The sequence below is a fragment of the Sceloporus undulatus genome, chromosome 4, assembly GCF_019175285.1.
Source record: "Sceloporus undulatus isolate JIND9_A2432 ecotype Alabama chromosome 4, SceUnd_v1.1, whole genome shotgun sequence".
NCBI classification, from domain to species: domain Eukaryota; kingdom Metazoa; phylum Chordata; class Lepidosauria; order Squamata; family Phrynosomatidae; genus Sceloporus; species Sceloporus undulatus.
Window position 1 is genome coordinate 91,608,262 of NC_056525.1, and position 17,511 is coordinate 91,625,772.

General features: G+C 40.5%; 1 protein-coding gene across 1 annotated transcript in view; it reads right to left on the reverse strand.

Moving 5' to 3' along the window:
* The window catches only part of WLS (Wnt ligand secretion mediator), a 46,210-nt gene extending 29,132 nt beyond the window's left edge, over positions 1-17,078 (reverse strand). The window contains exon 1 of the mRNA XM_042465724.1: positions 16,800-17,078. Within this exon, the coding sequence (XP_042321658.1) occupies positions 16,800-16,905 (106 nt within the window). The 5' untranslated portion in view covers positions 16,906-17,078. The remainder of the gene's footprint in view (positions 1-16,799) is intronic.
* Between the last annotated feature and the right edge of the window lie 433 nt (positions 17,079-17,511).

The window sequence follows — 17,511 nt, forward strand, 5'->3', positions numbered from 1 at the left end:
ACACCGCTTTGATCATTGGAAAAGCAGTATATAAATAAAGTATTGTTGTTGTTATTATTATTATTATTATTATTATTATTATTATTATTATTATTATTATTATTGCCTTATTTAAAATAGATTAAATGCAATGTTAAATGTGAAAAACCAGTTTTAAAAGCCATGTGGAATACAGGTACATCTCAGTTAACAAATCCTTTTAAGAAAGAAGCTTCTTTTCACAAAGTCTTCTGGTGCCTGCCCATACCCTCTGTTCTTCATTGTCCTATATCTTAAGTTTTTTGTTTATTTTTTTTTTTTGCAGTACTGACACTGAGGATGAGGTAAAGAACAAACTTTCTGCTGTTTGTAGTAAACCATGCAATAAAAGTTGAGCAGGGAAAGAGCAAGATTCTACATTAATGTGTGCCTTCTTAAATCAGTCAAGGTAAACAGCAGCTGCCTTTGGAATCTCATACTAAGCAAAACTGAGTGGCAAGCTACCACTAGAATGTTTTTAAAACACAGGTCTGTCAGTTTGGCCACCAAAATGTAAATTATTAGAAAAAAAGGTGAAAAAAAATACCCCAGGGTGCATTTTGGAAGGTTTGAATCAGTCTCACGCAAGGCTTATTTGACCTGGTTGTTTTATTTCACATGTGCATACTTTTAGTTCTGAATAATAATTTTTAAAATTCTGCTGAAACGTGTGCTTTTTTTGTGGTGAAGGAACATATCCCTATTCTGTTCATATTATTTCTTCTTTTGGTTCCAAAAGTTTCTATTAAAGAAGTAATACCCAGAACACATCTGCTTCTTTTACTGAGGTATACCTGTAACACAGTTTTGGCTGCTCATGAGAAGCTCAGCAAGGACAGATGATTTTCTTAGTTGACATTCATGTTTTAATTGTATTTGTTTACTTAGCAAACTGGAAAGCCAATTTTGTTAATTTTGGGGACAAAGGAAGAAGGTACTGGTAATTAATTAAATAAACAACAACAACAAAATCAAACTGCTGTAATGAAAACCATGGCCATCCAAAGAAATTCAAGATATTGCTGAATATGTGCCAGTTACAGAGTAATCAGAACAGGATTAGAGAACACAAGAGGGATTCTCCTACAGTTGGATACACAAAATAGCCACATGGTTCTCAAAAGGTCAGGGGCAATGACTGGCTCCACACATCCTGCCTTTTGTTTTGTCCCAGGGAGCATGTACTTGTATCAGTAACTCTGGTCAATTAGCTGGTCCCATGAGCCTCCTAATCCTGCACATCAAGCAATGACCTGCTCCAATGAACCAAACAAAAGCATGTTCCTGGGCCTCCAGCCCACCAGAGGATCATTTTGCTTGCGGCTTCATCATATAAATTTCTTTTACAGAAGAACATACAATCTAGTGAACAGTCACTGGCAGAAGCCAAAAATCACTGTTAAGCCTTGCTGAAATAAACGCAGCAGCACATGAACATAACATGCACACACAGTCAAGGGTCCTTAATTTTGGTTGGGCTCTGCAGCCTTATTAACTATTGTCCCAGAACCTTCTCCTCACCCTGAGTCTTCTGGTTCTTGCATTGCAGAAGACTGCATGACTTGCCATGACACCAGAGCTCTAGAGGTCAACACAGAAGAGCCTCACCACCCATTTGGAGCATCAAGGAAAAGAAACAATACGGGAACCTGGTGGAGAGCAAGCTTGTGATGCTGTGGTATTTCTTACCTTGATTTTACTTTATTCCTAAATTCATTTTTTAGAATGTACAAATCTTAACCTACAGGCAGTATTGTGGGTCACAGGCAAATTCAGCATAATGTTATATTCTGGTTAAAACTTTTATTCCAGGGCATGTATATTTCTCTGAGAATTTTTTTTAATGCACTGGTGGGAATTGAAGAATTGAATTTTCTGCACTTTTCAAAAAGATCCTTTAAGGTAAGATTGGGAACCCGTGGTAATCTAAATAATTCAAGATTCCAACTACCATCAACTCCATCCAGCACTGCTAATGGACAGGGATGATGGGAGGGGGAGTCAATCGTCATCTGGAGGAACACTGCTTCATCACTTTTTCTATGGACACTGAATTCATCTCAGGCAAAATAAAACAAAATCCCAATAATTAAAAAGAAAGAGAACAGGAAAACCAAATTTAATTTCCTAGCTCATTCTGCCCTCCTCTCAAATTGAAATAATAGATTTTCAAACTGGAAGCTGTTTATCTATAATACATAAAAAAAAAGTTAATGGCTCTTCTTGTTATGTATTCATCCACTGGAGAATCTGTACTTGTATTCTCCATTTTACCCCAAAAAAGTAAAGAAACTTATGTTGGAAATGTTACGTTTTGAACTGCAAGTCTCAGAATCCCCAAGCAAGTCTGGCAGCTGGCTGAAGAGATTCCAGGAGTTGTAGCCCACAAAGTAATTTCTCCAAGCTATATAAAGAAATGTTTATGTCCTGCATGGCTACCAAGCTGAACATAATAGTCTTTTATCTGAAGAGCAATGTTTAGCATGACACTCTGCAATTCCATTAAGTACTGCGGCTCTCATCCCATGGAGTCCCTCTTTCCCCCACACTTGGTATAGCACACTTTTCTATTGAATGGGATGGGAGCCAAACCTATAATGCAAGCCAAGTAGTGATGCTTGTCCAGTGCACCAGTCCTGACAAATAATAAAATACATAAATGGTCTCATTTTCACAGTTGTAACTTTGCTTGGGAAGGCACTATAGGCTGCTGGTTTGAAATTAAGATCTGAACCCTAAGTTAGGATGAGTTCATAGGTGAGTGGTGAGACAAGGGGAGTTAACATTTTATATGGAGCACCATTTGTTTAACTGAAAGACGTCTGCTTCAAATACAAAAGACCTCATCAAGTTTTATCTCTGGAATGTCTGGCACTTCTTAATACTTGAATCCAAGTCATTCATGCACAGGGGTGGTGGGAAGTCCCCCCCCCCATGTTGGAGGATTTGTTGGGTAATAAAACTAAAAGCTGCTTGATGCCATTTCAAAGTAAATGTAGGCAAAACAAAAGACCAGGAAGAGTCCAGATATCTTTAGAACACAGACAGTGTCTCATAAAACCTAGACAATACATAGTCAACTTATCCAAATCATATAGGCTGCATTTTTTGTACTACTTGCTCTCTGACATTCTTTAGTAGCAGCTGAAGTGTTCATACTTAAGTATTTTGTTTACAAGGTTATTGAGATCTCTATTTTGTTAAATAATGCAACCTCCGTGATTCATGAAAAAACAACTGCAATTCACTGGAGCAGCATTTGCCTTCAACAATGTTCTTCAAATTCATTTCTCTCTCTTGAGAAACCAAGGCTGCACCCACACTGCAGAAATAAACCAGATCAACACAACTTCAACTGCCATGGCTCAATGCTATGGAACTCAGGAACTGTAGCTTTGTGAGACATTTAGCCTCCTCTGTCAGAGCTCTGGTGCCACAACAAACTACAAATCCCAGAATTCCATAACATTGAGCCATGCCAGTTATAGTGGTGTCAAACTGCATCATTTCTGCAGTGCAGACACAGCCCCAGAGAATCATAGAATTGTAAAGTTGGAAGAGACCACAAGGGCCATCCAGTCCAACCCCCTGCCATGCAGGAAATTTCAATCAAAGCATCCCTGACAGATGGCCATTCAGCTTCTGTTTAAAGACTTCTAAGGAAGGAGACTCCACTACACTCCGAGGGAATTTGTTCCACTGTAGAACAGCCCTTACTGTCAGGAAGTTCCTCCTATTGTCCACTACTATCTTTTCTCCCATGTAATAATGGTCATTAATGGGAATACACTGGAAAAGCACCATGATGGGAATTATAGTCGAATGCATGGCAGAAGGGTGCTCTGGTTCTAAAACATGCCCAGTTCAGCCAATCTTGGTGTTATGTTTCTCTAATTTCTGTTCTGAAATAAAGTAGATTCTGATGTGAGATTTATTCACAGGATGCAGCCTCATTCTGCTTGATTTTAAACATTACACTTTCTTGAGAAGGAAGCCAGAATTTTGATTACATCAAACAAAGCTCTCTTGGGTCTGGAAGCTGTCATTCTGCAATTTGCACTTATTTTTAAGGTGCCTAGTTTTGGCCACGAAATCCACTGGGTGACATTGGGCAAGATGCATGCTCTCAGCCTCAGAGGAAGGCAATGGCAAACCTCCTCTGAACAACTTTTGCCAGGAAAACACCATGATAGGGTCACGCTAAATCAGAAACAACTTGAAGGCATGCAACAACCATTTTGGTGGTCAGTAATATTTTGACAATCACATCAATACATTCATAATATAGTACATGAAGAAACATCTTAGAAGGCTTTTAGTTTTGTTCCAATATCTCCAGTATATTTCTAGAAGCATGTAACTTTTGCTTTTTAAACAGATTAGGATTATTAGACTCTGCAATTTCTCACTATTTCCATATGTTCACAGATGGCCAGAAAACAGTGACTCTGAAATGAAAACAAAATTCTTCCAGTGGTAATGTTCTATGGCCTGGATATTAAGTAGCATCCATGAATGGAAGAAGCCTTTTTGTTCACAGAGACAGTTGTCAGTCTAGTCCTGACTCCTTGAAATAAATGTATGCCAGAGGACCTGAGTTCACAGGGCAGATTATACTGGAGAAGACAATCTTGTAGATAAACGTGGACCCAAACCATATAGGGATTTCAAGGCAATAGCCAATACTTTGTACTTTGCCTGGAAACTATGATGGAGACAGAGATGGGTACTTGAGGAATGGATGCATACTGGATGTTGAGATCCAGCAGAATGTGATTGGCAGAAGGTGTGCATGGGGTGATCTTTGTTGATTCAAAGTCCCCTGTAGTGTCACCTCCACTCCCCTACAAACAGACATACATAGTTCCAGAAGGTCCCTTACAACAGACCTGGGGTGTCACAAAAGGATGCACGGTCAAGGGACCATTTCCCATCTTCTGCTGATGGTAAAAAGCTCAAAATCTCGGCCTGTATTTTCTAGGAAGAACTGTCCCCAGAGTAACACATGAGACTGAATTCTTTTGCCTGAACCCATGAATCCTCATGGTTGCTATTAGTTTTCTGGGTCTCTTCTAAGCATGCTTATTCTGTACTGTATGTTCCCACAAGATTAGTTAACACAGACTTAGAGCCTGAATATTAAGAAGACACTTGCCCCATAGCAATACATTTGGATATGGCAGACAGCTCTGCCACAACATTTGAATTTAAGAGCTCTCTAGCACTTTATCCCCCTCAACCAAACCCTGCTGCAATGATTCACAGCCCCCAGGACACAGATTGTGAAGAAGCTGGCTTTCTTTAAGAAAGCTGCGACAAGAACAGCTGTTTCTTAATGCCTTTCCAAATCAATGTTCATAGGGGGTTTGCTGGGAATGAAATGCTTGCCATTTTCCACTTGGTTCCAAAAGCAGATCTGTTCAGCAGTCACCAGCAACTCAGATCTTCCTATACCTCAAGGCTGAAGTTTGTAGTTGTGTCTGTAGGGAGAAGGGACTTTTTTATTCCTGGGAGTGGATGGGTGTGACTTCTTGAGACAGAAGATTGCAAATTCCCAGGGTTGGCCTTCCCATCAAGCAGAACGAAGCAATCTGGTTGGGTTATCAAAATCTGTGGTGTCACAAAAAGGTAGCCAAATTGTTCACTGATTTGTTAAAAAAAAAACTGAGATGGGGACAGAGATGGGTACTTGAGGAATGGATGCATACATTTATGCATATAAATGTATATATGCGGGGCCATATGTGTATGCATAAATCTATGCATACAACCTCCAGGGCCAAAATACTGTAGTTCATTTTGCTTTGGGTACCATGCTTATTAACTTAACTGAAGAAAGCAAACTGTTTTGTTATTATCCCTCAGGCAGCAAATGTCTTTAGCCACTCCTCAAGCAAATTCTTCTAACTAGCTTCCTCCAGCCTTTCCAGGGGTTCATGACTAAAGTCAGGTTCACAGGGCAGCTCCATACAGCTCTCTCCTCAGGTGAAAATAACTTTGGGAAATCATCATGCATCATGTTTGGAGAACTGGTGTTTATTTGATTAGTGGCACACAAAGTACAATTGTCTATTTTAAAGCTAGATACAGACTCCCAGGTTGTTGTTTTTTAAGAAGGCACCTGCAACTGAATGTCTGCCCCTCATTTTCTACAGTGCCGTCTGTATTTCAGATTATTTCTTGACCCCTGTTTCACACCCCAATGGGTCCTTTAGAAAAATCTCAATTGCATGGTGTCTACACTGATTAAAACTTGAAGCCTATGACCTCATGTGATGTTAACGACTCCCATGCTCCAAGAGCCCTCTGCTTTTCTGTTCAATTACTCCCTTCTGTGCAGAGCTATCGCTACTAAATGAGTACACACAATGGACTTCTGCTTCATTACACTAACCAACAGCAGGATAGGAATAAACAAGCTAATTTATCATCCTAACCTCTTCTCCTCACATGCCTAGATCTCAAGAATTTCTCTCATTTTTGGAAAGAGTTTAATTATCTGCTCACACCAAACTCGTAAAATTCTTAGCACTTCAACCATTGTGCTACAAGCTATTGGGACTTAACCTTCTGGTAGCTATTACACCCCAAAGTAGCTTACACAAGAGTAATCCAATTTTTCTTAGAACTACACCACTGGCTATGTTTTAGGTTCTTGTTGGGTGTTTTGCATTGTTTTTTTGTTTTTGTTTTTTGAAGTAACATTTTATCAGTGTGCATGCTTATCTGAACTGCTATAAAAATAGCCTGTGTGCGTATGTGCCTTCATGTTGCCTGACAACTTGTGGTGACCCTATGAATTTCTTAGGGTTTTCTAAGGCAAAGAATATTCAGAAGTGGTTTTGCCAGTTCCTCCCACTGAAATATATATTACAGCACCCGGTATTTGTTGCTGATTTCTCATCCAAATACTAACCAGGGCTGACCCTGCTTTAACTTCCAAGATCAGGTGCCTTTGGGGTATTTAGGCCTTAAAAGCTCAATGCTTAAAAAGTATCCCACAGCTAAGCTAACAGCAGAATTTATCCACCACCACCACCCCAATTGGAAGATCAAGAAAATAATCATGAAATCTTTTCAGAAGGACTGAAACCAACACTGTAGCATCAAGTCGCCTACATGGTTTATGAAAACCAACGATCTATCTGTTTTATTCTATGCAGAGACAAAACTGCAGAAAGTAGGGAAACATCAATCAAGCTGAAATCTGATTACATTTTATCCTTTTTGGCCTTTTCATTTCCCTTTTCTTTACTCACTGCCAGCCTTCCCTTGAATGAAGTAGGCTAGAAATAGAAACAAATGAACATTTGCCAGTAAGAAATAGGAAAATTGATACAAGAAATGAACAAAGAATACAAGAAATGAACAAAAAACAAACAGAGGATATGTTACAATATATGAGCCTCCAGATTCAATGTCAGAGTGTACTGTAATTATGAAGAATCTAAATGGGAATGTAGTATATACAGTTCGACCACAAAACCATGACCAGATGTCAGTATTCTATTCAATTTTGGTCTGAACTAGGCAAAAAGGGGACACAAAAGCACAGAGATTACAAAAAGCTTCAGGGAACAGTGATCGACTGCTTCAACTCAACAACCAACCCACCCACATTTTTCCTCACATTTTAACATGTTTCTTAGACAGGTTATGTGACTTGACAAAGGACATCGGACAAGGTCAGTGACAAAGCAGACAACAGAATTCATATCTCTATCTTAGTGCTTCCTTTACTTAAATAATAGCAATAGCAGATGTTGTTGGATGGCAACTTCAGCATAACCAGTGGAGAGGGATGATGAGAATGACAACCCAACATCTTGATGGGGCACATCATCTTTTGCTTTCACTTTTACTAGTGTTAGTTTAAGATTTTTGTTGGATATTTATTTGGAAATATGGCACAAAGGAAAGTGCCATACAGTATTTTGTCATTAATTTTTAAATGTCCGGTTTCCTAGTGTACAATTAAAAAGCAATATCCAGTAGCTGTCACCACAGTGTCAATGCTAGAACCAGAATTTGTTGGCATCTCACTAAAAACAACACCTGGATACTTTGTTTTTCAATTTTAACTTAAAGGAACTTGATCCCCCACATCTTACACCCATACCACTGTAGCTAAGTCCATTCTCATTTTATAGTAAAGTTCAGAAAACACAAGTTTTCGAGTCTACTTTCCTTTACCTGCAGTATGCCAATTTGGATCAGGAGGCAAGGCAATGAATATAGCTGCACAACATGAAAAGCCAAGGAAACCTGGCCTGCCCAATGCAAGCAGTGGACTGGTGCATGTTGTTCAGTCCCTTATACTTGCACAGGGAATGACTAAACATATCATGGATTTTGCTTGTGAGTGCTTTACCTTCTTTGGTTTGTTTCTCTTTCAGCAAATCAGAGAGGGAGAAAACCATGAAACAAACCTTGAATTTCCTCCCTAACTTACCTTGTTTTTGAATGACACCATAAACAAACCACAAAGTCATTCCTTCTTTAAGCAGCAGCAATTATTTAGCTAATCCCACTACAAACACCAGCACTTTGTTCACATGGCTCCAGCAGTTCTCTAACTTGTTGTGTTCTACAACTACAGTCTTTTACCCAGAGTTATGATAATGACAGATCTGATCCTGAGACCTTCCCAAGGTACTACTGCTAACCATAATTAATCCTACAAAGTTCCTCATATTTAATCTCATATCATGCCTACTACTGGATATTTACTAGAATAATCAACAATAATGCCAGATAAAAAAAATAAATTTGGCCCTCCACATTTCCTGGGCTTTGGGGCTCAGGACCCCTGTGAAACTGGAAAAATGGCTAATAAGAAACACAATATTTTTTTTAACATGAGAGAACATCTCTCTATGAATCTCAAGGTCCCCCGCTGCAAGTCCTATGGTCCACATCTGCAAGAAGTTGACCATAAAATTGTACTGAAGGACCTATAAATGTTTAGAGAAGTATTTTCTCTAGGAATCTCTAGGTCTCCCAGTGTGACTCTATGGTTAACTTCCAGCACAGTCACACCAGAGGACCTAGGGATTCCTCAAGAGAATAAATTAATCAAACCCACAAATAATCAAATCCTCAAAAGTCAAAGCTGCAAGCCAAAGCTGCAAACTATAGGTCTGACATTCAAATATTGCACTGTGACTTTGCAAACCAGGGATGGGCAACTTTGCTAAGCCATGGACACATTTTCTTCTGGAGCTCTCCTCAGGGTACATCCATCCCTATACTTTGGTGCATCCCCACTCTACCTCCAACTGGACAGAAATCTATATCCAGTTTTGAAAAACAAACAAATCAGAAAAGTCCCTCCTTCCTCCCCATAAACAAGGCCCTGTGTTTTCTTTGGGAGGCACACCACTATTTGTTCTTCTAAAAGAAGATTCAATGCTTCTGGGGGCTTTTAGAGTAAAAAGTCTCTTTTGAAATATGGGAAGTAGTCTGGGGTCCATAAAGATGGCTGGGAGCTACATGTTGTCATTTCCATCATAAACCCATCCAGTTCCCCAAATAGGCAAAGTTTCTTAAGTGCAACAAAACATGCTTGAGGCTTGTAGTACCTTGTGTCAATTTTAACTCTTGATAACAAGACACCTCCTGCTAGTGTGCCTAACAGTGATGATGACCCAATGTTATTTACAAGTAGAAGAAAACACAGTTCTGAAACAAGCTATCCTTCCTCTCAATTTTACAGTGTCTGTTGATAAGCTAACCAGTGAGTTCATTGTAAAACCAGTATATTTAGACATTTCCTGTCTCTTCAGGCATATTCTATGTGCATCTACCACATAATGCCTGAAGGAATGCTAAAGCATTTCTGGTATGCACCCAAAGTCTTTTCATCTCAAGGAAAGCATTTCTGGCTTACCAAAGAGTTAGAAATTAGTTTCAGGTGAGATAAGAGGGGAAGCCATTAGTCTCCCAAATGCTCAAATCAAACAAAATCTTTAATTTTAAAATGAGATGATAAATTGGGGTGCTTATTTTCTTTTATTATTTTAATTTGTTACTGCCCTTTCTGTAACATTTCTCATTTCTCTTTCTCAATCACCTTCCAGGACAGAAGTCAGGATATAACAAGAGCAAGCTGTGAAAAGCCTTGTGACTAAACAGGGCTTTTAATCTGGATCTGCCATAATCCATATGAACCATACATGGACAGGCCACCAATATCTTCATGACAGGATTTAGAAGAAAACAACTAGCAATATTAACTTTTTGCTTTCAAGGCGAAGAGCAGTTTTTAATATCAAGGAAGTAGGTTTTAATTTTAAAAAGTTTTCAACTGGAAAAAGTTAAAACTTTTACTCTAAACTATATGCCACTATGCAGCATAGTGATTTGAGTGCTCCTCTGAACAAATTTTGCTAAGAAAACCCCAGGATAGGGTCACCTTAGAAAGTTGGGAATGACTTGAAGACATACAACACACACACTTGTTCCTGGACTTTCAATGAAGTGAGTTCCCTCCTGGAAAAAAATAAGTTTCAGACATAAGCATTATGTACTCAAAAGACCCATGGATTTTAATGTGGGGCATCAGGGAGTTGCAGGACTTTGTTAAGCTTCCAGGTGGGAGAGTTTTATGAAAAAGAGATTCCCCTGAGTATGCTGATCCCGCCTGGATTACTTCTCTTTTGGCTACAATCCTGTCAGCAATTCCCATAAGAATATGCCATTAAAAATTGTTATTATACTTCTTGCAGTTTCCAGAGGAGTTTCCACTTTAGTTACAACAGAAAGAAGTGTCTTGTGGCACCATAAAGACTAAGCTTTTGTGGATACTGCCCACTGTTTATTCATATTGTCACCTTAAACCTCAGGCCCTTCAAAGCGAGGACTGGGGCCAGTATACACCAGTCCTAGTTCACACGCTGAGAGAGAGAGAGATTCTTTATGGAACTTTATTAAATCTTGCAAGAATGAGTACATGCAGCTTAGTAGCAAATAACATGTTTTGCCATAACTGGCGAGAACAGCATTCTTATACAATTTACAATTATCTCTATGACATCAGTGCAAGCTGTGATAGGAAGACAGCATTTTACATACAAACATAGTCTAAACTTGTGGACCCTGCATAGACACCTCCTCTGAACGAATCCTGCCCAAAAAACGCCATGATATGCCTTAGGGTCGCCATAGGTCAGAAACAACTGGAAGGCATAAAGAAACAACAGTGCTGCTACAAGGTAAAAAACCCCAAAAGGTAATATTATTTTAGTGGGATCTAAACTATTGACACTTCTTGTGTGGGGAAGACTCATCCTGCAATAGAAGGAAGAGCCCCTCCACTGATCACAAGGAATTCTAAAGTGTTCCACCCTTATTTGAAGTATCATGTCACAGATTTGGGCCAAATAAAAAAAAAATTCCCTGATGTATTTGCCAATTCACTTGCACGGAGAGATCTACACAAGAAACACTAAAGTAAGCATAACCTTCCTTTTCTGTTTTTGTTGTTGTCGTTGTTTAATCTCAAGAACCTATGCCAGCATTTACCAACCTGGAAATAAAAGATGTTCTTTGGATGTTTTGGAATTCAGTTGCTATCACCCCTTTTCACTGGAAATACTAACGGAGCCTGATGGAAACTCCAATCTGAAACATCTGGAAGATTCATGGCTGGAAAAGGCTGATCTATGCCATGACTGCAAGCTCAATTACAGAAAGCCACTTACAGTATTTCTTGTTGCTGTGTACCTTCAAATAATTTCCAGCTTATGGCAACTCTAAGGTGAACCTATCACTGGCTTTTCCTAGCAGAATTTGTTCAGAGAGAACTTGCCCTTGCCTTCCTCTGAAGGAGTGTGTGATTTTCCCAAATGGATTTCCAAGCTGAGAGGGGATTTGAACTCTGTTCTCCAGAGTTGTAGTTCAATGTTGAAAGCTCTACACCATGCTCTCTGTGTATATACCTATTTACCACAGTAGTCCTGACACATACATGACATACTATGTGACAGAAAAAGAGAAGAAAAATGTATCTCTGATACTGGCAAGCAATCTGAAAGAATTTCATCAATGAACTAGTGCGTGAAGCGCTGACTGTGGTAAATCAGTAAATATCACTTTGTTAAGTTGTAGAGTCTGTCAATTTTTATTTTAGTTGCTGTGATATAGTTGTAGATGTAGAATGGACAGATTTTTCCTTAGCTATGTTTCCACTTGTTAATTCAACAAGTTTCTTGCTGTATTAGCTCTGAAGATCAGTTAATTTCCCATCAGCAACTGTCTATAGATTATAAAAAGTGAACCTAGAAACTAACGAACAGAGAAAAGACCTGTACTAGGGTAGACTCATGGTGAAGACATGAAGAATTCAACACATCATCATTTTAAAAATCCCACACAGTTTTGTTCAGAAGTCACAATCTGATTTCAACCCATGCTTTGTTGGGTTAGGATTGTGCTACATATCCACATACTTTTCTACCCTTGAACCATTGTTTAATACTAGTTTATTAAAGCACAGGCTGCTGTGATAGCTACTCCAGTGAATTACAGTTTAATCTCTCCTGGGGGCAAGCATCAGAAACCAGTTAACTATGATTTAATACATCAGGAAATCTTGAACCAGAGTTATATGGAGCATGCTCAGTCCAACAAACCAAAACCTCTTGGACTAGGAACCTGAGAAATAAACCACATAAACATGGATTGGACCCAAACACCTTCTAGGAATTCTAGCTATACATACTAATACTGACACAAACGGCAGAGATCAATGAAGGCCTAAAGTCAGTGGACTCCCAATTGTAAGTAGACAACTGGAAGCATTTTCTTGAGAACATTTCATTCCAAACTGCTGTTTTCCGTTGTCTGAAATGTCTTCCCAACAAAGCAGTAAGTCCCAGTAACTCAAGCATTAATTGGCAAGAGATATCTAGGAATCTACTATTTACAACAGGATAGCTGGAAAGATGACTAAATTTCAACTAGTAGTATGAATTAATAGTAGCCATGCTGAGGGTTACAAGAAACAGCCTTTTCAATAGCTGAAGTGCTGTTGCAGAGCTGTTTATCAGGAAGGTTTGCCAAGACTGCTAATTGTTCCTATTTAGAAATCCAGTTAAAACTATATTTTATTCTCTCAGACTCTGGGGGCTGGACAGACAAGTACATTTATCATCTGCCAATTCTGGTAACTTAATTGTGGGCTATATTGTTTTTCTTACTGGTGTTGTTAGTTTTAATTGCCTTTAAATTCACCTAAATATATTAAAGCTGCTTTGGAAACAAGTTAATTTCAAAAGCAACAAAACTAGAACTTTAGAATATTATTGAAATCAGTAAGTTAACTGTTCACTGGCCTCATTTAAAGAGAAATTGTAATTCAACAAAGTAAATCCTCTCCCTAAAGAGATTTAGCTCAGCGTTACATTACTTGCTCTCTGCATGCAAAACATGCCTGATTCAATCCTTATTGTCTTCATGTAGGGTTAAGAAAAGAATCCTGCTTGAAATGCTGCCGGTCAGTGTTGATAATAATAGGCTGTCTCTGTATAAGGCAACTTGCTATGTTCCCCATATTCCCTGCGTGATTCCATCCACCACTGAGAAGACAGCTGTTTCTTTTACAAGCTCCAAGCCTGTGCATTACTTTCTAGTACTTGGAACGTATGGCTACTATATTATTTTGTTGACCATTATTACATTCTAGTGAAAGAATCAGGCTTGTGTAACTGCAAATTAGAAAAATGTACTGATACAGAAGTCACTATTGAAAATCTTTGCAGAAATATCCAACAGCAACCATCTGCATTATTTACACAGGAGTGATGTATGTATATATATATATCAATAGAAGTGGGCATGATAAGGAATCTCACCCATGCAACTTATTTCCAAACTATAAATTCTGTTGTCTAGCCAAAGCACAGTGTGGCTCACCATATAACAGCCAATGGAATGTTATCTGAAAACATCAGTATTCAAAGTAATCAAAAACTTGAACATACATTTCTGAAGAATGTATGCACAGCTAAGACATATTATTAAATCAGGAAGACTGGATTAGATTACGGCAGAAAACAGTGAAGTCATATTACCACTATGCTTCCATTTGCTCTAAAAGAGAAACAGGGAACCTTGAGTTCTCCAGATGGTTTGAACTTCATATCTAGAAGTTGCAGTGAGCATGGCCAATGGTTTGGGACTATGAAGGCTACAGTCCAAATGTATAGAAAGTCACCAGTTCTTACATTGTGCTCTAAACGATCCATGAAGGCACTTAACTTGAAACTATAGCAATCTACTAGTATGCTAAACTACTACTACATTATAGTAGTTCAAACTACTAGCAAATCTATTTAATCTATTTTCAGAAAGAATTTTGTTTCAAGTAAAGAAGCCAACCACATTCAAACCAGGTGAGATAAACATGCTAGTTTCAGCCTTGAAATAAAAACATATGCAAAGTTTGTTGTAACATGTCTCAGATTTGCCCGTAACAGCCTATTAGTGGTGTCTGGCAGATTCATGCTTGTCTAGTCTTGGGGAAGGTATTTGCAGTATGAAAAGCACCTTCATGCTCAGAAACATTGTGGAGTGTGTATAAGGTTCTTTCCAGGCTTATAGGTTACTAAGGATGGCAGTCGATAGTGTTTCTGTGAATTGGAACAGTTTGAGAAACCTTCCCTTTCCTGACAGTTCCACTGTTCACAGCATAGAAGGAACTTCTTGGGATTCTTTTGTTGTTGTTGAATACATTGAAGGATCAGCTTTTTTGAAAATTTTCTCACCCCCTTTCCATGTAGACATCCTCAACAGGAATGCTACTCAAAGTGGTGTATCCTGGACTGATGACAGTCTTTGACCCATTGCCAGCTGGTCCCCAGCAAATTTCCAGGGAAAAAACCAATTGTACCCAATGGGCACAAACATGGCGCCTGTCCCAGGCACACTGGGGGGAAAATAACCACCAGTCTCTTACATTAGGTAACATGAAAAGCCCCTCTCTACAGCAGGGGTCAGATTCCATAGGCTCCATAGATGATGGTGAGGAATGTCAAAGAGTTGCAGCCCAGCAACATCTGGAGGGCCACACAACTCTCACATCTACTCTACAAAACTTTTGACACTCATGAAGGATTTATCTACAAAGGTTTTTCTGCTCTCTGTGCGAATCCTCTGAATGGACACAGTATGTGAATACAGCTGGCAGTTTAAGTGCTGCTTCTTAATAAATAAAACAAAGGACAGATCTAGCCATTTGTGCAGCAAAGGAAGAACTAGCTCAGTGGACATATAATTTACTTGTATGGTGTCAGCAAGGATGATGATCACTAAGAGACCATCCCTGCTGCTGGAATATTCTGGGTTGATCCTATTTTAACTGCCCTGGCTCAATGCTAAGGGTTTCTGGGCTTTTGTAGCTTGTCGAGGCAGCAGAGTGTGGATGCAGCCTATGATGCAGAACAACAGGTACAAGTTTGGGGGCAACAGATGGGTGGTCAAACTTGTGGAAGCTTGAAACAAGGAGGAAAAAAACCCAGGCTAACAAAGGAGCTAACATCCAGGTAGGGAACCCAGCAGGAAAAGGGGACATATTATTTTTAGCTCTGTCCGAACACAAAACAGAAAGTAGTGTAGTTTGAGGACACTCATGGAGTAACTGAGCCTTCACAAAGTTACTTTTTTTGTTCTGTGGAGGAATGTGAGAGCTCTAGTTTAGAAAAAAAGAAGAGAAATGTTCTTACTTCTGGCAGTAACCTACAAATCCCACCCATTTGAGAAAAAGAACTGAAAGATCTCTCCAAGTGGGAGAATATTAGGGGGGAGGAAACTTATTTTGCAGTAGTAGTGCCTGTCCAGGGAGCCTGTATGGATAGCATGGTGGTTTGACTGTTGGACTAGGACCAGGGTTTGAATCCTGCCTCAGCCATGGAAACCACTGGCTGCCCTTGGGCAAGTCACACTCTTTCAGACTCAGAGACAAAACCTCCTCTGAACAAATCTTGCCCCCCCCCAAAAAAAAAGCATGATAGGTTTGCTTTAGAGTCAGAAACGACTTGAAGCTACAGAACCACCAAGTCCCTGCTTGCAGCACCTTCAGAGAAAAAACGAACCCAAAAGGCCAAGCTCTTCCTTCTCCCTGCCCAAAGGGGAAAGAGATCATCCCTAGCTTGCCCTTCCCAGCCTTGGAGTTTCCCTTGTCTCTCCTTCCCAGCCTGAAATGAAATGCAACCGAGAGAGAGAGAGAGAGGCAGCCTTAGAGCCAAAGCAGCCAAACCCCATCCAGGGCGACACAAAGCGCAGCCACATTCCTTTCCTGGGCTGGAGCAATGCCTAGGATCATTATTAATAATAATATTAATATTACTATGGGGGGGGGAGGAGGGAACCGAGTGGGTGTCTTTTTGCAACTGGAGAGAAAGGAGGAAAGAAAGAGGGAGTGGGAAAGCAGGAGGCAAACGAGTGGGGGAGAAAGAGAGCTCAACTTTTCAACCCTTTCCTTGCAGGAGCCAAGTCGCCATGCTGAGAGAGGGATCGCCTCCCTCCCTCCCAGTCCCCAAATCATCACAAAAAGCAACACCTCACAAACTTTCCTACCAACTCCCCCCCCCCCCCCCCCAGTTCTTATGCCTTGCAGCCACTCAAAGAGGAGGCAGGAAAAGGAATTTGTTCAGGTTTTCTTTGCTACAATGGGATCCTTGGCAGGGCTGCAGGGAGAAGAGGGAGGCCAAACCCAGCAAGGCTGGAGGGGGGGGGGGGAGGCCAAGAAAAGTTTGCTCGGCTGCCGGAGCCCAGCTGCTCACCGATCAGCCCTCCCACCAGGAAGGCGAGGACCTGGAAGACCAGCAAGATCGCGCCCACGATGCAGAGCTTTCGGGTGCTCATGTTCTCGATGATGGCCCCAGCCATTTTGGCAGCAAGGATCCCGACCGAGAGGAGGAAGAAGAAGGTGGCAAAAGTTGAAAGAGGAGGAGGAGGTGGGAAGCTCAGCCGAGATTGCCTTGGCTCCTGGCAGCGCCGAGATTGTGGCCGCCGCTGGGCTGCATGTGGCCGCTTTAAAGGCGCAGGGAAGCGGATCACATGAGAGCCCTCCCTCCCTCCTCTCCTCTCCTCCCTTCCCTTCCCTTCCTCTCCTCCCCCAGCCATTCCCAGCCCTGGGGCTCAGGCCCAAGGAAGGAAAGGGGTGGGGGCACCTGGGGGGGGGGAAGGGGTGTAGGGAGGCTGCGTCCCCACTGCAGAGATAATCCGGGTTGAAGGCGCTTGGACTGATCTTTTCCATGCCAGATGCAGAAACCATCTCTGGACCAAGATGAAACTGTTCTTTTTCTCTTGATCCCCCAGAGATCTCTTTCCATTTCTCCCCATAGGGACACATGGGCCACTTTTAGAATTCAGAGCAGGGATAGGAAAAAATAAACGCACTGCAGAAACCATCCACTTTGAGACCGCTTTAACTGCCCTGGGACTCCCGGGCCTCACTCCCACTTACAAATAAAGGGCTTTGCAATCCAAATG